This window comes from Gadus chalcogrammus, chromosome 7 (genome assembly GCF_026213295.1).
Source record: "Gadus chalcogrammus isolate NIFS_2021 chromosome 7, NIFS_Gcha_1.0, whole genome shotgun sequence".
NCBI lineage: Eukaryota > Metazoa > Chordata > Actinopteri > Gadiformes > Gadidae > Gadus > Gadus chalcogrammus.
The window spans coordinates 13,323,145-13,345,877 of NC_079418.1; the positions used below are offsets into that span (position 1 = coordinate 13,323,145).

Below are 22,733 nucleotides of genomic sequence, written 5' to 3' on the forward strand. Positions count from 1 at the left end.
CGTCTGTCTTACTGTCTGTTTGTTTGTTTGTCTGCCTGTCCTTCTGTCTTGTTGTCAGCCTGCTTGTCCCTCTGTCTCTATGTCTGCGTTTATGTCTGTCTCCTGTCAAACAATAGTAATTATGAAGCGGAATTAAGTGTTCTAGTAGTCCTAACCCTTGTAGGCCTGCATAAAAATAACTAACCCTTACCAAATGTGTGAAATAAATGTGAAAATGATCAAATCAAGTGGAGTTTGAGGCCAGTCTGAGAAAAACGTTTAGTTCAAAACACAGAAAAATAATAAATGAGCCATCTGTGACAACTTCCCCTTTTTCACTGGTCAAAGAAGCCTTTCTACAAGTGTTAGCGTGACAAGCTATTTGAATACGCCAAAGTAAAAGGCCGACATATCAAATAACCTTTGTTATTCTAACCCCTCAAAACGTCTCCAGTTGTATTAATGTTGATTGGGCTGGGGTTTCCGCCAAGTCCCTCTGTCATGCTCATGCTGAAACTAGCCCCACTGTGGTGTTTACTAGTTCACTACTGTCGGTGGAGCCCATGTTTGTGATCTCAACCTCCATCAAACATTGCCATTGGTAGGCCTACACCATAGACTGTATAAAGTAGGTATACACCATCAACTTTATAAAGCAGGAATACACATAATAGGTTGCTTTTACAGACAAAGTTCGCTATTCCAAAAAAAAGAATACTGAGTCATGTTTTACCCATATAAGAATACAAAACCATAGCTATGGTAGGCCTGCAGGCCCAGCATGGGGGGGTCAAACTGAACACGCAATTAACTATATTTGCGTTTTCGTTGTTGTTACACTCCAGCTACCTTTTAAAGCGATGTGAAACCGACAAAACAGATGGGCTTGTAGGTGTACCCTGCAGGTGTGGATCTTATGACTGTAGCCTGAATAATAGCCTGCTGCACTAGAATCAGCCGTGGCTGGCGCCATTGAACACTTACACTTTACAGTACACTTTACACTTTACTACACCTCATTATTAAATGCTTATTACCACTGTCTTAGTTCCTCTTATTATTACTTACTTTATTTTATTTTATTGTTAATCATTATTATTGTGATTTATGCTGCCATACTTATTTTAACTTACTTCTTACACTTTTTTATTTTTTTGCTTATCTTGATTTACTTCATCGTGCATTGTTGCTGCTATGCGGCTGTTGAGGAACCAATCATAATATTTTTACTCTTGTGTACTTGTACACTAAGATGTAAAGAAAGTAGCCTAATTCTGATACGGAAACTCTGCGGAGCGTGACGTCAGAGCGTGTTCCGTGGACTCCTGCCGGAGGGCGTGGCCTCCGCGGATACTTCAAAACCCGTACCTCTCATCTCTGTGCTATTTAAGCCCTCCTCTTTCGCTGGTCACATGAACACTGTCTGTTCTCTCATGGGACTATTGTACGGAAACCGAAGGCGTGTCGTTGTTTCTGAGCCCTGTGAGAGACAACAGACAGGTTTGTGAGGACCTGCAAAAAAAAGACCCACTAACTTCCCCCTTCCGCGGATATAACAATTTCATATGTAAATATCCAAAACAGAAGTGTCCAAAGGGGCCCGGGCGGTGTGTTGAACTGAGATCGGGTCGTAGTCGTGCACGTCACATCAGAGGACGGTTTATTTGGGTCGCGACCAAACTCATCACAACACCTCGGGTAAGTGTGCATCTCTCTGTTGTTTGGCCATAACGTTAAACATGTATCTTTCCGGAACGGCGGTGCATCATGATGCAGCCCACTAATGTCAATGTTGTAGGATCATAAGGACTGACGCAGTAGTACAGTTCGTTGGTTGCAGTCAGAGAGCCTGCCCAGAAGATATCCGACTCTCTAATAACACTTTTGCAGCTTTTGACTTTGACAAGATGACAACTAGTCCTACTCCAACTTGTATCAATGAGCAGCCTGTTTGGGACACCATGCCGTGACAGTGTGTCGGATGCCTGGACAGTGTCTGACACTGACGGTTTGTGATAAGGTGGCCAAACATGCACCAGTGGGGTTGAAAGGGTAAAGTATTTGGACCCTTCTCTTAGTCCCGGGCCCGATATCCATATGCATGAATCGCCCATTTGGTGGTGACACAAAGTTGACTCATGCAGTTCTCATTCGTGTCCTTAGTTTTCCATTGGTTGTCACTCATGAATCCTAAATGGAAAGGTGGGTAGGCATTATATATTGCACCTTTAACGACAGCAGTGGCCTACATACATTTTATTACAATTTTATTAGAAATCTCCAGGACAAAGGTGATATACAATTTGTTTACTTATCGTTGCTATAACAATAATACCATTGGGACGCAGCCTATGAGAGTAAATAATAAGGAAGACACCCTGCAGTTGTAACTCGGTTTGGTTCAGAAACTAAGTAAAATAAAATGAGTCCGCTTATGATGGAGAGCTGAGGGTGCTGAGGCCAGCTAGCTGAGGAGGTGGATATATCCATTAGACACAGTCACTGTGATGTGTTTCTGAGGGGGGCTGATCCAATGAGTGTATTATATTATAAGCTGATGTAGTTAATTCCGAAGCAAACCCTCTGTTCTCCTTCCATAACTCTCCAGCCGGCAGTATTGCTGACCACAGCATGTCCCCGTTCAAATGGCTGAAAATAGTGTGGCAGAATGAATAGTATGTGCGTGCATCCTTCCCAAAAGAATATTTTACACAACTGTCTGACTTTTTGCAAAGCCTTGTGACTTAAGTGAGTTGGAATGTTGGTCATGAGGAACCATACGTATCTTGGGCAGTCCAAACAATCCACCATTGCCAACACTGTATCAGGGATCAATTGCCTCGCAGGCGCTTTTGGATAAAAGTGTCTGCGAGGCAATTGATTCCTCTCCCCAGTACCTTAATCATAGTAGTCATTTTCAGATGGCACTAAGGAACCTGCAGAGGTCTCGATATTCTTGCTGAAGGATGCTTAAGAACATGCAATGTGGCAACATATCCTGGATTACAGAACCTTGATGTTTATTCATATTACCGATCTGAACTGTATGGTAAATGCTGAACCTGAGGGAACATTGTGTTCATGATTATCAAGAATGTACAATAGGCCTATTGATTGCACACGTCATTGTTCTTCAGTTATAGTATTCCTTCAGTCAACACACTCAAAGATAGAAAATTGGATTTGTGTACTCATCAATACTAGCATGATTACTAATCACATACTTGGTACATACGCTTCTGTCCAAAGCAGGGTAGAATAATTGTTTTTCATGATGATACAGGTCATTACAGCTCTTTCCCATCTAGACTTGCAAACAGTGGGGTTTGAACCCAGACCCTTCGAGCTGGGAGTCAAACATTACCATTAAATACAATCACAAAATGAAAACATTTATTTAAGTTAAGTTTAGCATGATGTTAGATTTTTTTATATCCATATATCTGTATACATAGTTTATAACTTATAACTTATACCTGGTCCTTTTAATTTTGTCAGTCCGTTTTTCTCTTTGATAAAACAACCTTTTTATGAGCTTTAAATGGCTGTTATTGTGTATTTTCTGGTATATGTAACAAACATGGTTCATTCATGTAATGCGAGGACATCATATGGTTGGTGATATTAGTTATATATTTAGACTCATGATGGCTGTGTTGAAATGATCTCATTGCCTAATTTTCAGACAGTTAATGCCATTTTAATTGACTACTCACCACAGGTCCTGCCATGATATTCATCTTTATCATGGCTTCATGTAGATTATTATTATTATTACCCATAGCTTTCCTGCATGAAGTCTGTTTTCTACTGCAGAGATGTTCAGCTTTATTGTTGACCGACTTTAAGAGACCCACTTATTATAAAACCGGTTCTGTGATGATATACAATAACTACAACATCTGGTTGGTTTTTCTATTTGATTTAGATTATTTAGAAAACCACTATACGAAATCCATTTATTATTGTTCTCATAATTTATTGTTAATATAGGTGATTCTGAGGAAGTCAAGAGTCCCCCCCCCCTCCGCCCCATCTGACACCTGACCATGTCCAACGAACACACACCCCTGCTGACCTCCGGGGTATGTGGCCTGGCCGTCGGCATGGCAACGGTGTGTGGTCGGGGCCAACCGGGGGAGTCGAGCCCCGCCCACGCCGGGGCCCCCAAGAAGGAGCCCCGAAAGCTGGACACCTTCTTCGGGGTGATGGTGCCCACCGTCCTGTCCATGTTCAGCATCGTGCTCTTCCTCAGGACCGGTGAGTGGGGGTGGGGGGGGGGGGTGCTCTGGGGGGCTCTACATAAAGACACTCCAGGATCACAGTGAGGCAACGTCCAAAAATAAGATCCCTACAATACCAATCGATGACCTGAAACCCCCCAAACTACACTCGATACAGTACATTCAGTGGCTCCTGTGGAAAAGGTTCTGATAGTTTTAACTATTTCTCTTGTGGTAAGCTCCTTTATGATTTCAGGGAGACCGTTTCACAGCTTTACAGTACACTAGCATAGCATTCTTTTCCCTGTTTCGCCTCATCGGGTATAGGGGAAATCCATAGGTCATATGTAGGGCGGTCCCAATACGGTGCAAGGATACATGGACCAGATCCTAACAACATACCTAGATTTAGATCAGCTCTCCACTTAACCATAAAATAAGCACGTGATCATGTTTCTATTACTGCTGTCGTGTTTATAACACTTGGGTTTACTTTAGAATAGATAACAGCTAACCCAGGGAATTTGACACTAAGTCGCTAACAATAGTTAAGCATGTGATGCACCTGTTTAAGCGGTCACAGAGTAGGAAACTATCAACAAGGACGCTTCCTAAAAAGGCATTGTGGTTACAAAGCCAGCATGAGATCGAGACAAAGCCGTAAAGCACTCGTAAAGAACAGCTCTTGCTTGTGTTCCTTTTGGGAGGACACCGATGGTGATGTCCCGTGGTCTCCTCCCCCCCCTGCAGGGTTCATCGTGGGCCACGCTGGTCTCCTCCAGGGCCTGCTAATGCTGGTAGTGGCCTACACCATCATCTCGCTCACCATACTGTCCATCTGCGCCATCTCAACCAACGGAGCCATCAAAGGAGGCGGGGCCTATTGTATCCATAAGGGTGCTGACCAAAGGATTCCCTTTTTTTCTTTTCTTTCTGTTTTGAACATGCCAAACACAGATTTACTTTGATTGATTTGAAAGACGGGCCTTGACCAAACCCCCGTCAGACATGATAAGCCGCTCGCTTGGGCCGGAGTTCGGAGGGAGCATCGGCCTGATGTTCTTCCTGGCCAAGGTGTGTGCCTGTGGGGTGTACGTCCTCGGCCTGGTGGAGGCCATCCTGAACGTGTTTGGCATAGAGCCCGGTGAGCCTTCAAACCTTTTCCTCCCTTTTGTTAAGTATTCTAGTTGTGTCCTCCCATCCGGGGAGGCAGTATGGTCTTTCATGAGGCATTGACTCTTTATTTTTTAAAGAATGTTTTGTTCAGCATTTAGCAGACCCTTTTCCAAGGCGACTTATAGTGTTTTGTTGATATGAGTCATTCTGGAAGAGCAGGTAGGGTTTCGCTCAAGGATGCCTGCACAGGTAGTGTGTGATGCTATCCGGCACCACTGGCCTTTCCTGAAGAAAGCCTTAATAAGTATTACATTAGAGTGTAAGTGAACCCCTCTTTCTTCTGGAATTCGAATGATACGAAATTTAAATGTATCTCAATGGTTATGACTATTACGATTTTTAAGATAGTATCAGTGTTATAATGGGCCGTGTTGTACACACCGTGACGCTATACTACAAGTGTCCAAGGAGGAGTTCAGAGGAGGGTTGAACGTTCACAAACGGGTTGGTCGCGACTGGCAAAAACATAGGATGTTACTCTTGTTTGTCTAAAGGACAAAATGGTTCAGATTGCTAGGTTGAGGAGGATACAGAACATGGTACCATTCTTAAACTACAACCTCCTGATCTTCCGTGTTTTAACCCCTCGCGGGGGCCCCAGACGCGGCGGTGCAGGGGGGCGTGCGGGTCCTGCCCCAGGGCTACTGGTACAACGTGCTGTACTCGGCCGTGGTGCTGCTGCTCTGTCTGCTGGTGTGCCTGGTGGGCGCGCACATCTACGCCCGCACGGCCTTCGTCATCCTGCTGGTGGTCAACGTCACGCTGCTGTCCATCCTCATCAGCCCGCTGGCCGTGCCCGCCCAGGACTTCAACATCACGCACCACGGGCCCGGCAACCAGACGCTGCACTACGACGTCTCCTACACGGGCTTCAACGCCACCACGCTCCGCAGCAACCTCTGGCGTGAGTTCCTTTCGTGTGTCTACGGGTGTCTGCATAAGGATGTGAAAGTAAACCCGTTAACGTGTGTTGTGCGAAAAGGGCTTGTGTTCAGATTAGAAATGTGTGTGTGTGTGTGTGTGTGTGTGTGTGTGTGTGTGTGTGTGTGTGTGTGTGTGTGTGTGTGTGTGTGTGTGTGTGTGTGTGTGTGTGTGTGTGTGTGTGTGTGTGTGTGTGTGTGTGTGTGTGTGTGTGTGTGCGTGTCACATTTACATTGTTCCCCATTTCTCCCCCTCGCGGCGCAGGCGGCTACACGCTGGACTACAGCACCAACTCGGTCATGTCCTTCGCCACCGTGTTCGCTGTGATGTTCACCAGCTGCACAGGCATCATGGCCGGAGCCAACATGTCAGGTTATACATCCAAACACTCAAGCGATACGAACCATCCTCGTGTACTTCAAGCAATATGGAGGGGGACTTGATCCCTATTCTATACTGTGACCCCGACTGACTCAATTCTGGGGGCTTAGACTCGGGTCATATAGGCCTTTCACACATGAACTCCGGATAAACTCTGGAGAATCGGGTCTGGAGATGATCCGGTGTGGACCTTTCACACATGCCAATCCCAATCGGAGATCAGACGTGTTTACACGTTTTGGAGATACTCCGAAGGGGCGGAGTCTGACGTTTGAGTTCTCATATACATCCCAACCGGGTATTATCTGGAGAATGTTAGGTTACTTGTGTGAAAGGCCTAATGGTGATTTGGACTGGTGACTTGACTACAACTCTGGCATGCACAATTGCACATCTGTTTTGATTATTTTTAATAGTATTTATTAATTTATATTTTATCCCATTCCTTCTCTCTGAAGGGGAGCTGAAGACTCCCAGTGCGTCTATTCCCAAAGGCACCATCCTGGCCGTGGTTTACACCTTCATTGTCTATGTGGTTCTCTTCTTCCTGGTCAGCTCCACCTGTGAGAGGTGGGTCCTGTTGCATAGGAATAAAAGTACAATTTTATATTACTCACACAATAACATGTATGTACACTACTGATCAAAAGTTTGGGGTCCCCCAGACGATTTCCTGTTTTCCATGAAAACTCACTCTTTTATTAAACAATTATTCAGCGTTCTACTAATCATCAATTTGCTTTTAACACGATTAGCTAAGAACACAGCAGGGATGGTTGCTGGAAATGGGCCTCTGTACACCTATGTAGATATGCCTCCATCTAGAATAGTCAATTAGCACATTAACAATGTCTAGACTGTATTTCTGATTAATTGAATGTTATCTTCATTGAAAAAAAACAATGCTTTTTAAGAAAAAATAAAGACATTTCTAAGTGACCCCAAACTTTTGAACTTTAGTGTGTACAAACAAACATACATACATACATACATACATACATACATACATACATACATACATACATACATACATACATACATACATACATACATACATACATACATACATACATACATACATTAAAAACACATTACATTACAATACTGTCTTTCTCTCCTCTGTTTTGAAGGGATCTGTTGACGCAGGACTACGGCTTCTTCCAGAGGATCAACGTGTGGCCGCCGTTTGTGACCATCGGCATCTACTGCGGCGCTCTCTCGGCCGCCATGAGCTCCATGATCGGAGCGTCGCGCATCCTCCATGCCCTCGCCGAGGACCAGCTCTTTGGTAACACTCTCTGGCCCTGGGTTTGGTTGTCACAAGTCCATTTGTAATTACATAATAATAAATATACATTAACAGAAGCTCTATTGTTAACCAATTCCGTTAGCTTAATGCTACAAGAAGTATAGCGGTCATCCCTTGCCATATATGGGCAGGGACAGTCACCTGACTGTCTCTGCCCATATATGGCAAGTGATCGCAGCAATACTTCTTGTAACATTAAGCTAATGAAGCCTCTATATCTCTAAAACAGATGCTGTTTATGCTCTCTCTACACAGGTTTGCCGTTGGCTCCAGCAGCCATCAAGTCCAGCTCGGGCAATCCCTGGGTGGCCGTCGTGTACACGTGGGCCCTAGCGCAGGTGGGGAAGCCTTCATGTTCAAACTGAATTAAATCAATTGTTTTTCAGTCCAAGTGCAGCCGAGTAGCAGACAATGTACGACCCCCCCCCCCCCCCCCCCCCCCCCGCCCCAAAAAAATAAATCTAATCATAATTCTTTTTAGCGGAGCCAAAGCACACAGAGGGCGAACGTAGCTGTTCTGTGTTCTTCTGCTTCCTTCAGATAAAGGACTCAAGTCTATTTGCGATGCAGAAATTCAAAAAACGTCATTTCCCTGTCTACCCCGATACGGCTGTACACAAAGTAACCATGGTTACTTTGGTTTGTTAGAGAATATGCTGACATATGGTAACTAACGATTTGGGCGGCATTTGGCTCCGGAGGTAGAGCGGGTTTAACTGGTAAACGGAAGGTCGCTAGTTCGATCCCCGGCTCCTCATAGAGAGTTGTGGTGTCCCAGAGCAAGGCCCCTCACCCTAACTGCTCCCGACCAGCTGGCTGTTGCCTTGCAGTGCTGACTCCGCCATCGTTGTGTGAATTTGTGCATGATTTGGGGAATATTGTAAAGCAGTTTGAGTGGCCACAGGTTAGAAAAGCGCTGTATTAATGCAGTCCATTTACCATTTGTGTGATGAATGGGCTCCGCCCGCTTGTGTTTCAGTGCGTGGTGTTCGCGGGGCAGCTGAACGCCGTGGCCGGGCTGGTCACGGTCTTCTACCTGCTGGCCTACGCCGCGGTGGACCTGGCCTGCCTGGCGCTGGAGTGGGCTTCGGCGCCCAACTTCAGGTAACCTCGCCGTCCTAACTTCATCATTTAGACACTTTGATCCAACGTAAGTTACGAATGAGATGGAAAGACCACTTGTTTTATTGCAGACGTTTTTGTTTATCGTCGTTTCTTGTATCCATATTTTTTGAGTGAGGCTAAGAACTACAAAAGAAGAACACCATCAGAAGAGTAACTAGATAAAAAAAAACTACATTTCCCACTGGGCTCCGTTCTGGCAGGCCGACGTTCCAGTTGTTCTCCTGGCACACCTGCCTGCTGGGCATCATCAGCTGCCTGGTGATGATGTTCGTCATCAACCCGGTGTACTCCTCGGCCAGCATCGTCGTCCTGCTGCTGCTGCTCCTCTTCCTCCACTACAGGTCCCCCACCAGCAGCTGGGGCTACATCAGCCAGGCCCTCATATTCCACCAGGTACACACACACACACAATCACACACACATATATACATAGAGATCTTTCTGTGTGTGTGTGTGTGTGTGTGTGTGTGTGTGTGTGTCTGTCTTTGTGCTGTCCGTATCATCTTTCACAAGTAAATGGCTTCTATAAATGATATGTATACGTGTGTACACACGCACAAACGCGTTCAGGACTGAGAATATCACAAAGCCCAACAGAAGTGTCTGTGTCCCCCGGTTCTGGGTCAGGTGCGGAAGTATCTGCTGATGCTGGACGTGAGGAAGGATCACGTGAAGTTCTGGAGGCCCCAGGTTCTGCTGATGGTGTCCAACCCGCGCTCCTCCTCCCAGCTCATCCTGTTTGTCAACCAGCTGAAGAAGGGCGGCTTGTTTGTGCTTGGCCACGTGCAGCTGGGAGATCTGGGTAATGTCCTGGAGGGGTGGGGTCTGCTTGGGGCCGCGGGGCCATGAAATCGGGTTATGGATCTTATCTTCCAACCAGTTGATGTTATGAACCGCTGGTCAACTTGTTGTTTTTTGGTTTGTGTTTCTTGTTGATTATAGCTGGGAATATATATATATATATATATATATATATATATATATATATATATATATATATATATATATATATATATATATATATATATATATATATTTCTGTATTTTTTGTCATTACTTTTAAGTGTTATATTGTTGTACAATAATTGTTGGGTTTTCCCAGAGTATTCTCTGCACGTCTAGCGGGATGTTACCCAGCTAAAAGTTTGTAGGAAGCTGAGTAGCATATATTCTTACTTTATTTAATAGTAATTTGCAGTGAAAACGACACACTGGCTCAACTTTAACCCTAGCCCCAGATACACGGCAACGCAGTAAGGAACTATTAGTATGTTATGTCTGTTGAAATCATCTCGAAAAACAAACCTATATGTTTTTGTTTACCTTTTTTGGGGTTAGTTTTCGATTAGATAATCAACTGCCAAACAATTGGTGTGCCATGGTGTATGTTTTTTACTCCTCTAGATGGCAGCAAATTCACATCTCAAAAGGGATGTGAGTGTGTGTGATTTAAAAAGAGAGTGACTCCAGAAAAACATTCTGTGGATGTTTTAGGACTTCAGAACACTGTATTGAACAAACGTTCTTCATGTCAGTGTATTCATCCATGTTTATGTTCAGATTCCTTCCCGTCGGACCCGGTCCAGCAGCAGTATAACTTCTGGCTGAGTCTGGTTGACAAGCTGGGGGTGAAGGCCTTCGTGGACCTGACTCTGTCTCCGTCCGTCAGACAGGGAACACAGCATCTCCTGCGCATCACTGGCCTAGGTGAATACCATAATAATAACATGACGAATGACTATGACGATAATTTTACTGGACTACTATTAGGTACATATTTAGATAATTCCAACTGGAATTAGCCTTAAACTCCTCAAAACAGTTTTTAACTGAGTAAAGTTTTTAGCCGTTGGCTAGCGAGGTACAATTTGGTATTTAAAATATTCAATGTATGTGATTTTGCTGGATCCCTTTGGCTAATCATAACCAGACTTAATTGAAGTTGTGAATGCTTAATGCCCTCCACATTTGACACACTTTGCACACTAGTGGCCTCTCGTGGCCAGAATTATAGCCAGAAGGCATTGGCTCTCTAAAAGGCTCTTTTGTGTGTTATGTTACCAATACAAAAACCAAAAACAAAATGGTTCTCCACTTTATTGACGTCTCTCTCTCTTTGAAGTCAGTTCCTCTCCCTTTATTATCCTGCCATTGATCGGCACAGACAACGTAGAATGAGATCGCTGGTTTTAATCTCCCATCGATCCATTTCATTACAACCATGATCCATCGAGTCCCATCACACAGCAAGCTCCAACAATACTTCCATTAGAGGCTGGACACCGACGGGTCCGGCTCCAAACTGTGCCTTTTTGATTGTGCTGACTGTATTGCTCGATCCCTGCTCTGCCAAGGTGGCATGAAGCCCAACACCCTGGTGCTGGGCTTCTACGACAGCTGCACCCCCGACGACTACTTCCTCCAGGACCCGGCCTTCTGCCACGCCTCGCCGGGCAAGACGCAGGAGGACAACTACAACTTTGGCGTGGACCTGCCCTCGCTGCAGGCCCACTTCCCCCCGGTGCGCCACGTGGAGAGCCCCCGCTGGCTGTCCCCCGAGGAGTACGTGGGCATCGTGTCGGACGCCATCAAGATGGACAAGAACGTGTGCCTGGGCCGCTACCTCTTCGAGCTGCAGGGCGAGGGCCGGGACAGCAAGGTGGACGGCTCGGAGCGCACCATCGACGTGTGGCCGCTCGACCTGCTGCGGCCCAGCCGCTGCGACCGCGTGGACGTGTGCAGCCTCTTCCTGCTGCAGATGGCCTGCGTGCTCAACATGTCGGGCCGGTGGCGCCGCGCCCGCATGCGCATCTTCCTGAACGTGGAGGCGGCGTCGGGCGAGCAGGGCTGGGCGGTGAACGAGGAGACCTTCCGGGAGCTGCTGCGGAAGCTGCGGATCCGGGCGGCCATCACCATCGTGCCGTGGGACGCGGCCGTGCAGAGCTACTGCGCCTGCCGCGCCGCGCCGGAGGACGGCGAGGACGCCGCCGAGGCCACGCCCCCGCCCCCGCCCCCGCGCGCCCTCTCCGACGACTTCCTGTCGGCGGTGAACGGCCTGCTGATGGAGCACAGCTCCCAGGCGGCGGTGCGCTTCCTCTATCTGCCCCGCCCGCCCGCCCATTACAGCCAATCGCAGCAGTACTTGTCCCAGTTAGAGGCGGTGACCAATCGTTTAGGCCCCACCCTCTTGATCCACGGCGTCACCCCGGTGACGTGCACCGACTTCTGATGGAGGCGCTTTAGACCCAAGGCTTTTAGACTCTTGTCTGTTCTGTGTTCAGTATCTCGGTGATGGTCATGCAGGGAACATTTGGTTAAATAAATCTAAAGTTAAATATAATTACTAAGAGCACTCCCTCTCGTCAGCACATGACCGGAGGGCTTCCGTTACTCTCTCACAGCAAATTAAGCAGAAGTTATTGTGCCGTTGGTGTGCTTTATTCCTGCGTTCTCATCACGCTTGCTTGTTGACGTGGCACTCGATGCCTAATTGCTAGGGTTTCCACCGTCTTATCACTCGCTCCGGCTTCACCTAACATCTCTTCAAGTCTGGTCACTGTAGCGACTTTGTGTGCTTCCCTGTGGCTACTTGCTCTTTAGATAACGTTTGCCTTTTCTTACGACAGAGCCAAAGATGGTCACCGTGGCGTGGAAGTGTTTTTGTCACTGGTGGTTTGCAAAGCTGTGGTAGACGGGGGGGGGGGGACTAGTGTGCAAGATGTTAATATTAACTATGCACACGTTCTGTACTTGAAGTAGTTAACGCAGGGTACTGTCGATGTAAAAGGTTGCTTCAGCTTCTGCAAGTGCTTAACGGAGAGTGTACATACAGTACCTCAGGCTAGTTGTGTTCTTGGAACACAAGTATTAGAGCACGTGTTACTGATGTCACATGTTTAGCTTAGGGTCACTAAGGGATCGCTTAAAACGGCTTCACAAAAGCACTGTACACCTGAATGAGCTTATCTGTTGGGGAAAAAGCAGAGCTTAACAAACTGAAATTGTGCAGAAACTTCTTTGAAACCGGGCTGCTGCGTAGATGTAAATGTCTATGCTTTCTTTTTTCATTCCAGTTCGGAAGAGATAAAAGACCAAACTATTTAACAGATAAAAGATCTAAGCGAACCGAAAATAGAACTGACCAAATGACGTGTCAATTTAGTCTCAAATAAACGGCAACAAAGTTAACATTTGGGGCCAGAAAAATACGGAAACAAAGTGTGTGTGTGTGTTGTATCTGTATGCATTAGAAATGTGATACCTGATGGTAGCACATTTAATACGATTTATCAAGGGAATTGTTGTGTACCAATTATTAGAAATATTATCTTTTAAATGTTACAGGGCGACTTGTCCAAACCAGGTTTGTTTGTTATTTTTTCAAAGCTATGAGTTTACTGCTTACTGCTCACTTAAAAATGTTTTTGTGATGGTTGATGTGGCCTTGCAATGCCAAAAATAAATAACAAGTATTAGTAAATGAATCCCCATAAGTGCCATGAAGCTTATGCTTGGCATTTCTATGAAATGTGATTTGCTAGTTATGCCGAAAAACATTGATTCTAACAATTGTTCTGGGAATATATTTTAAATTACATTTCAGTATGCATTGTTACCTCTGTAACTGTTACCCTTTTATAGATGAATTGGAAAAGGATTTGAGGGTATTAAATAAATACAATAAAGCTTGTGGTTTTTGTAAAACTTTATGAAGTGCATCAGAAAAAGAATCCATTCAAACTGAATTAATGATAGAAGCTCAACACCAACCCCACAGAAGCCATTACCTTCCACGGCTCCACGTTTTGTGATACAATAATCCAAAGGCCGTTCATCAGTACACCTCGTCCTTACTGCAGACGTCTGAACAGCCACACATCGTGTGACCACACACATGGTCAAGTGTTTTTCTCGTTTCCTCTTTTAAAAGCGAGAACCCAATCCTCGTAAGGACCAGCGATGATAAACGGGGGCAGTCGCCCAGCTCTTCAGTGATCACCAAACCCTCCGGCTATGCGGTGTGTCCGCTCCTTTAGTCTTCAGTCTTTATGGAGGTTTTCTGGTACCTCTCTGGGTTTTTTCATGAGGTAGGCTAGGCGGTGAACCAAGCCTGACCCTAGTTTTAATACAAAGCTCTATAGGGGGATAGAAAACAGTCCTTAGTGAGGTCCCCTTATTGCATAATAGAGGCGTTAAACTTCACTCTATGTCCTATCCTACTGACCTGAAGTCCATGAGAGACGCAGCCGTTGGTATAGTTGGTGTACCCCACGGTGTTCAACGCCTCACGGGCAAAGTCTGACGCACTCTTCACCAAACCGTTGACTCTACAGTTGAAGGTCATGTTGGTGGAGACCAACAGTGGCGCCACACACTGCAGAGAGATACACAATGACACAGGCTTTTCAGAAACATCTGCCATGTTTATTTTTGTCTGCCACTTTCCGTATCTCATCTTTGCTAACTTGAAAGAATGTTTTATGCTACTGCAAAAAATAGAAAATCTTGAAGTTTGCCTCAAACCATGGATGAATGGTTCAGAAGCAATTTAACTGATAAATCAGAATCAGAATCTCTTTATTCTCATATCAGCTAAATGTTACAATTAAACTGATGAACACATTAAATATACAAATGGTGTCCAGATTATCTTCCAATCAAGAAACAGTTATGTAGGTTAGTACATAGTTCACGTAAAGCTAAGCTAAGATCCTCACCTGCACAGTGATTCCCTTAGACCTGTACTCTGAATCCAGACAGAGGGATATATATCGCACAAAGACCTGAAATCAGGACAACAGCTGGATTTAGACTCTGTGTGTTTCTACACGCACGCTGGAACATATTGTACAAATGAAACATGAGACAATAAAGAAATAAACAGTTGTGTGTGTGTGTGTGTGTGTGTGTGTGTGTGTGTGTGTGTGTGTGTGTGTGTGTGTCGCAGGGGTGCCGCTAGGGATTTTGGGCCCCATGAAAATAATCTTTACAGGGCCTTCTGTATTATAATTTCATCATCATTAGGGGCCTCTCTGGGCCCCCCTCCATCATGGGCCCCTAGAATCCGTCTCCTTTACCCCCCCTTTTCGGCGCCCCTGTGTGTGTGTGTGTGTGTGTGTGTGTGTGTGTGTGTGTGTGTGTGTGTGTGTGTGTGTGTGTGTGTGTGTGTGTGTGTGCATGAAACAATACCTTAGTGGCACAATAAAGCGAGAGAAACGGATACGGACGGGCCCCGATCTCAGAGCCGATGTTGATGATGAGCCCCGACCCTCTAGGGAGACAAAGGAGAACATACACTGTATGAATAAATAATTCAACACAAACAACAGCTCCTCAGCAGTTGTCTTATCAAGTTCTCACCTTTTAACCATATCTGGAAGAACTATTCTGGTCATCTGAGGAGCAAGAAAATAAATTATTATCTATTTAAAAACAAAAACATATCTGTACAGCTGCAGGTGTTATGTTTGATGCACTGATGTTTTTTTTACCTGGGTGACAGATAGCATGTTACAGTTGACAACCTGGGAGATTTTCTAGACATGACAGATTAAATGAGATTATATTAAATTAGGGTAGACTATACTATTATCACCCCTGAGTGGAAATGTAGTTGTACCAGCAGCACACCTTAAATATCAATATTAAAAGGCAGGTTAGGATATTGTCCATAAGGTTGGACTACTATATCTTGCAGATAAGAGTGCTGTTATGGAGCAGACTAATACAAAACTAAAATACCTCGACAGTGCAGCAGCATTAGGGGCTACACATATTTGATGTCCATTAACCAATGATGTGACATATGATATGAAAACTATATACAGTCCTAAACTATATGGCACATTTGGGAATCTTACCAGTTCTGAATCCGGTACATCCAGGAACTGACTGAAGCTCCCGGAATAGCTCATTCCCACGTTGTTCACTGAAAACCAATCAAATCATCTATATGTATTGTGTGGTCTGCTAGAGCCCGAGAACCCCTCGAACTAAACGTAAGGGTAATGGATTTCAAAATGTGTTTTCTTAGTCACATGAGAGGGTGTCCATATTGCTTTGTCCATGGATATTAGTCATATCCATGGACAAAGCAGCATACACTATTGGCCATTGTTGGGCCCATTGGTTGTCTCACGGGGACATCTTGTTTTCTACACACCTAGGATCCCGATGTCGATGCCTCGCAATGCTTCTTCTATCGCAGGATATATGCTTCCTCCTCCAGTGAAGTCTGCCTGGATGGTGAGAGTCCTGCGGCCATATTCAGCCTCTGAAAGAGGTCATACATAACGTTGATTGAGAACAGCAGCCACAGCTAGAAAACCAACAACAACAACAGAAAAGTTTTTGTTAACTGAGATCAAATGTTTATCTTCACCCACCTATTTCTTCTGCCACCATCTGAAGCTTCTCGTTGGATCTGCTGATCAGAACCACATCCAGACCTCTTCGGGCTAACTGTCAACGTCCCGTGGAGACAGGTCAACATTGACAGACTCATCTCGAAGCCCCCAGCATGGCATTTGAAACTTCAACATCATCGTCTGGAAATCATGTTAAGAGCTTGGGGAGCAAGTCAACGCTCACCTCTTTGGCGTAGGCTCTGCCGATCCCTGAAGTGGCGCCGGTAACAACTAGAAGTATTAATAGATATTTAATATATCAATATATTACTTTGATATGTTGGCCTTTATTTTTCAGGATATTTGACTTGTTTAAGAAAAGGAATAGTTATCTTTGCCGTGGCAAACCAGAATGAAACTTGAGCAATACAAATTTAAGACAGTTAACAATTGTTCTTTATTTTGCTCACCAAAATTGTAGGTCTATCTTCAATCATGCACTAGTGAACATATTGTGTTCATTAAGCAAGTAGCTGCAACGGACATTCAGAGGCCAGACCTTATATATGATGCTTGTTGACATACTCAGGATCCTTATTTACATTCAAAGTACATGTCTTTATCATTTGATAATATAAATGTGTACCTAAAAAACGGTTTTGTTTTTTTACAGATTGATTATGAATTGTGATAGTGATTCATATTATAATTAAATTAAACATTTATGGACCTGCTTAAGTACGTACAGAAAAAAGACGAACACACACACAATAAAAAATGACATGTCTCTTTTCTGTTAAGCATCTTTTTTATTCTCTATGCTCAAATTCTGCTACTATTCAAAGTGTAGGCTGAGCACGAGACAGTGTTTTCTTGCACAGTTTTTTTGCACTGTTTAAGCACTCATGCATGTAAATATTGGCTTGTGCACTATTCTTCTTCTATATTGTTTCCCTGGTTATACATTTTTAGCCTTTTGCATTTAGCGTTTTGCACATTTATACGTTTGCTTTTTTGTCTTATACTTATTATATTTTGAAAGATGGTGTTTGCTGCTGCTTGTGTGCAATTTCCTGAGGTAACCTTCCCAAGGGATTAATAAAGTTACTATCTATCTATTTATAAACCAATCTGCAATTGTGTATGAACAGAACGAGATATCAGGTTTTTTTTTACCATCTCTTTGTACAATTGAAGTCTATCACAATTCTAACCATTTGAATCTTGTACTAATACAAACACACGTTTAGGACAAGTGAGAAGCCGTACCTGCCCATTTTCCATATTTCTTCAAATCCACTCGCCAAATTTCTGACAGAAAGAATGTTGTGAATCCACACCAACAGGTCCAGAGCATCTTAAGCAGGATCCATCCGATGCAGACAGCACCCACTACGGCCAGTCCCCACATAAGATCCATGACGGCTCAACTGGTGCTCGTGCCTGCATGTAATTACTGTTTGAGAGGGATCCACTGTGCTCCTATATGAGCGGGGTTCTGTAGTTTAACATGAACCCTCCCTTGCTGCTCCAGAGCTAAACCCCGCCCCCTTGTCCAGTGGGCCTTCACCTGACCTCACATCAACCCTGGAATCTAACCTTTGACGGTAATTTACAGGATGTTTGTGATAACAGGTTATGAACAATAACGTTTCTTTATTAGGCGTGTAGTACACGTGTGTACACGTGCGCGCGCACACACACACACACACACACACACACACACACACACACACACACACACACACACACACACACACACACACACACACACACACACACAGACACACAGACACACACACACACACACACACACACACACACACACACACACAGACGCACACACCCCTGGGTATATCTTTATTTGTCTTGTGTTTAATTTGTACTTCTGGAACATTCCAGCTCAGTAGATGAATGGTCTCACTGAAACGTGTGTGTGTGTGTGTTCAGGGCCACGCCTGCGGATCAAATGTTGGCATGATGTCTGATGTGTCACCCATCACTCAATGGGACGACATGATTGGCAAGTCGCCTCGCACGACCGCACCTCCACGCTTTAATGCTGCTGCGGCTTCCCCTCCAGATGCCAATGCCAACCACACCAAGCCACGACAGTGTCAGTGTCACACAATGAAAACAGAAACGTAATGCCCAATACTCGTCCATCGCCCCATTCACAATCACAACGTTGTTACGTCTGCGGCGCTTTCATCTAATCAAAGCGTAGCAGGCGTGAGTGAAGAGCGACGTCGCACGGCAGATATGCCGTTTCAGCGGATTGCGATGCAAGCGGCCCCCATGTGAACCGCCCGCTGATAACCCTGGGCTGAGGTCACTGCTAATCAGATACCCATGCCTGAGAAGGAAACTGTCACACAATGCCTGTTCTCTGACAAACAAGGGAGTGTTTCCACAGAGATAACGTGGAAATGTTTGTGATTACAATTTATGTTTCTCTTCAGTGTTTGTACAGTAGCGTGTCGTGTCAGTCTGAAGTGAAGAGTACCCCAAGAGGAGAAGCGACTTAAGGACCACCACCCCTTTGGGCTCCGTAAGACGCTGCTCCTCTTGAGGTAGTCGCACTCTAAGAACTCATTACAGTATTTACATCTTCGCACAACACAGCAAGGGTCCCGTTCTGTAATCAGATTAAATGTGTGGATGAGCGTATCATGTCTGTAATATCTATAATTGTCGTCACTGCATGTACAGTACTGTGTTGTGTACTATCTGGGAAGGAGTGTGGAGCTCTTCCCCCCCCCCCCTCCTCTCCTCCTCCCTCCTCCTTCCCCCTCCTCTTCCTCCTCCCCCCTCTTCCCCCTCCTCTTCTTCTTCTCTCCCTCTTTCGTGCTGCCGAAGGTCATCAATATTAATAACTAATATTGGCCATTAAACACAGTAGCCGTTGTTAAAGGGAATCCACAAGCTAGGGGAAGGTGAGACATCATGTATTGTATAGTATTATGAGTGGCACTCTGCTCCACAATAACATTTCCATGGCTGTCATAGCACAATCATAACAAAGAACATGTTTATCTTACTTGCCAAACATGGCTGATTGACAGCATTTCTTACTCCTTTCCAGCCAACGCACAAAACTATCTTTTACATGTGTGTGTGTGTCTGTGTGTGTGTGTGTGTCTGTGTGTGTGTGTGTGTGTGTGTGTGTCTGCTGGGTGTGTATGGACTGGTTTTGTGGACTGGGTGTGTGTATGTCTGTGTGTGTGTGTGTGTGTGTGTGTGTGTGTGTGTGTGTGTGTGTGTGTGTGTGTGTGTGTGTGTGTGTGTGTGTGTGTGTGTGTGTGTGTGTGTGTGTGTGTGTGTCACTAGGTGTGGTAAAGTCATGTCTGTCATAACTGGAATGTTGGATTTGTTGTACTGTGAGTACTGCTTTGGCCTACTTCCAGGCCAACCTCATATCGGGATTGATATGCTTTTACAAAATCAAATCTTCAGTCTCTCAAACATTTATAGTAGAAAGACGAAACCCCAAGGCTGATTGTAGAAGAACAAAGAACCACACAGAGTGAAGGTGTAAATAATGTGGTATCGTGTAACTACCTAGAGAGGAGAAGCGTCTGAATGACCACAAAGGGGGCACGATGCAGGGGCTCCCGCTCCGCTTAAGGAGGGAACACTATCATACTACTCAGTGTCAAAGTTCCCACTTACATTCGGGATGCTGATGTGCCTAAAGGTAAACCTTGAATATCGCAGTTATGGACATGCTATGAAAAACATTTGAGGGAATATAAAGCTGCAATTATTTGATTAATTTACAATACCAATTTCAAAGGGTGGCAGGCTAATGCATCTTGTAGTTATATGTAACACATATATTCTTCTCGTTAGTGTTGGCATAATTTAATGGTATACAGGTATTATTTGGAATTGTACCTTAGTATGGTCTTAATCATTGTCATGAATATTTGGCCATGAAAACGCATTCCATCCTTCAAGTAGTTTCATGTTATCTTTATTTTATTGTTGCAGATGATCCGGCTTTGGTATCAGCACTATCAAACTGAAACCTGTTATCCCACACACAGCTAGTGTAAAAAATAATGCAAACACGTTCAGGTTGAAGTTAAATATTTGCGTTTATTTAAATGGTATTCTACTCATTGTTTTCGGCTTACCGTAGTGTGAGTGTTAGGCACTATTTAATACAGTTTATGCCAACACTTACAACTAGACACGCTAGCTCAGAGCATATGCGCCCCCTAGAGGCTCAATCAGGCCATGAATATAGAGCTATGTAGTTAAGGTGGGTTGGACTATTGGAATGAGAACTCATAATTAACCAAAACAGAAAATAATCAATGCCCTTTAGAACTTGTGAGAAAAGATATTTCATATGTATAATATATAAACATAGATTTAAAGATATCTGTCTGTATTAGAAAGCATTCAATATAGCTTCAGTATTTTGAATTCTTGATAAAGCAGTGTGTAAGATTAAGTGGCATCTAGTGGTGAAGTTGCAGATTGCAACCAACTAAATCCCACGCCCTTTCTAACCCCCTCACATCTCCCTTCACAACGATGTGGGATAAACTTTTGACCTCTACTGGCCAGGGCGCACTTCCAAGATGATTTCATCGTCTACGGCAGCACTGAGTAGCCAATAGTCAAGGGATGAGGTGACAGATTCATAATTTGTATTTATTTATTCAGTCTGTAAAAAACTATAGGTCATCGCTTACAAGAAGGAAAGTGGTGGAAACATCGGTGTTGATGTTGGGAAGGGCCCAAATTATGCAAATAAATAAATAAATCGATAAATCTCCTTAAATGCATTCAAACAAAGGAACGGGCCTCTTTATGAAAATGTAAGGAGTAGAAAGTAGATGTTTTTGTTAAAATGTAATGAGTAATAGTTGAAAAAAAACCAATCCATCTATCTATCTATCTATCTATCTATCTATCTATCTATCTATCTATCTATATATATATATATATATATATATATATATATATATATATATATATATATATAAAGGGCTCCTTCTTAGGTTACAAAAACCAAATTCGTAATTTCATGGAATTATAAACTAATTCAAACATACACTAATTAAAACATACTTATGGGTATTATAGTCCATTTCTACCATGTCCATTCCGCTATTTGCCAATCATTTCTACACACTGAACATTAAAACTCCCCCTTAAAGGACATATGTAGGTAAGATTTTAGCTATTATTTGAGTGTTATGTAACCTAAATGGCACTGCCATCTGGATCTATGAGAATATCTGTTAAGAGTTGATTGTGCCTGCCTTTGTATGGGCCACTTTCGAATTTAGACCGCTCCCGGCCTCATCTCTGACCGGACGTTTCTGATTGATTAAGGTTAGCTTGAAGGCTAGTAATACTGGAGAAGAGGGCACTAAAAATGAGACCAAGTACTTAGTCTCTTTCAACGTCCTTACCCCTGCAGTGGACAAGTTATTTGTGCCGTCATGGTTGCTGTGTTACCAAGGTGTGAGCTTTCATAGAAGTGATCTCTACGGTGCCATGAGCCGATGCGCTAAGAGACTTCAGGGTCGTGGGTTTAGCGGGCCATCCCAGGGCTAATCTGATTACCTCCATGAGGCTGCTGTCACTGTGGGAGACAAGGCAAACCACTGCTATATTACCAATACCACAAGCCCACAACCAGATGAGCTCTCGTGTTTTGCCAGAAAGATAATAACAATCTCACACACATCTTACAGCAAGAAATTAGAATATTTTTGGTCAAATGGTCTCTCCTTTGTCTTAATCAGTAAACTGATTATCATCTAACTAATCAAACATACTCAGAGATGAACCCACAGAAGGGCACCTTCCGGGAAGACTAAATGAGTAAATCAGTGTTGGCTCCATAATGATCCAATTGTTCTTTAGAATATACCAACAATTTAATCAAATGTAAAGAAACTACTTTGTTTTGTTTGGTGGGTACCCGTCCATTCTCATAATACAAAATGGCACATTTTAATGTATGAAGAACCTTGAACTTTATTTTTTTGTCTAAGTTGAGATTTTTCATGGTGGGAGAGCACTCCCACCCAGCGAAGCGTGGTTAGAGGCTCAACCTGTTTGAATCAGGGTTCGAAGCAGGTGATTCAATCAATTAATCACAGAAATTGTTCTTGGCTCTCAGCGGAGCCACAACCGAGAGCGGTAGGAGAGCCTCGGGGAGAAATGACTCATCGCTCTCCCGGCTCTCGCTCAGCTCTCAAAGTGCAGCCACTGAACTTTAGGAGACGATTATACAACCTGTCCCTG

At 44.1% G+C, this 22,733-nt stretch overlaps 2 protein-coding genes across 2 annotated transcripts; one reads left to right on the forward strand and one right to left on the reverse strand.

Annotated features, from left to right (window-relative positions):
* The first annotated feature begins 1,378 nt into the window (after positions 1 to 1,378).
* Positions 1,379 to 13,922, forward strand: slc12a9 (solute carrier family 12 member 9). The gene is made up of 14 exons (XM_056594478.1): positions 1,379 to 1,677; positions 3,973 to 4,239; positions 4,953 to 5,087; positions 5,209 to 5,346; positions 5,980 to 6,282; positions 6,564 to 6,671; positions 7,139 to 7,250; positions 7,811 to 7,968; positions 8,245 to 8,327; positions 8,969 to 9,093; positions 9,315 to 9,507; positions 9,742 to 9,916; positions 10,675 to 10,821; positions 11,469 to 13,922. The coding sequence occupies exons 2-14, from the start codon at positions 4,029 to 4,031 to the stop codon at positions 12,341 to 12,343; spliced, it is 2,763 nt and encodes a 920-aa protein (XP_056450453.1). The 5' UTR covers positions 1,379 to 1,677; positions 3,973 to 4,028; the 3' UTR covers positions 12,344 to 13,922.
* hsd20b2 (hydroxysteroid (20-beta) dehydrogenase 2) lies at positions 12,907 to 17,945 on the reverse strand. Its single transcript, XM_056594479.1, has 11 exons — positions 17,730 to 17,945; positions 16,705 to 16,751; positions 16,500 to 16,575; positions 16,277 to 16,387; positions 15,975 to 16,042; positions 15,606 to 15,650; positions 15,475 to 15,509; positions 15,304 to 15,385; positions 14,832 to 14,897; positions 14,339 to 14,488; positions 12,907 to 14,249 (listed from the first exon to the last, which is right to left on the reverse strand). The coding sequence occupies exons 1-11, from the start codon at positions 17,878 to 17,880 to the stop codon at positions 14,154 to 14,156; spliced, it is 927 nt and encodes a 308-aa protein (XP_056450454.1). The 5' UTR covers positions 17,881 to 17,945; the 3' UTR covers positions 12,907 to 14,153.
* Between the last annotated feature and the right edge of the window lie 4,788 nt (positions 17,946 to 22,733).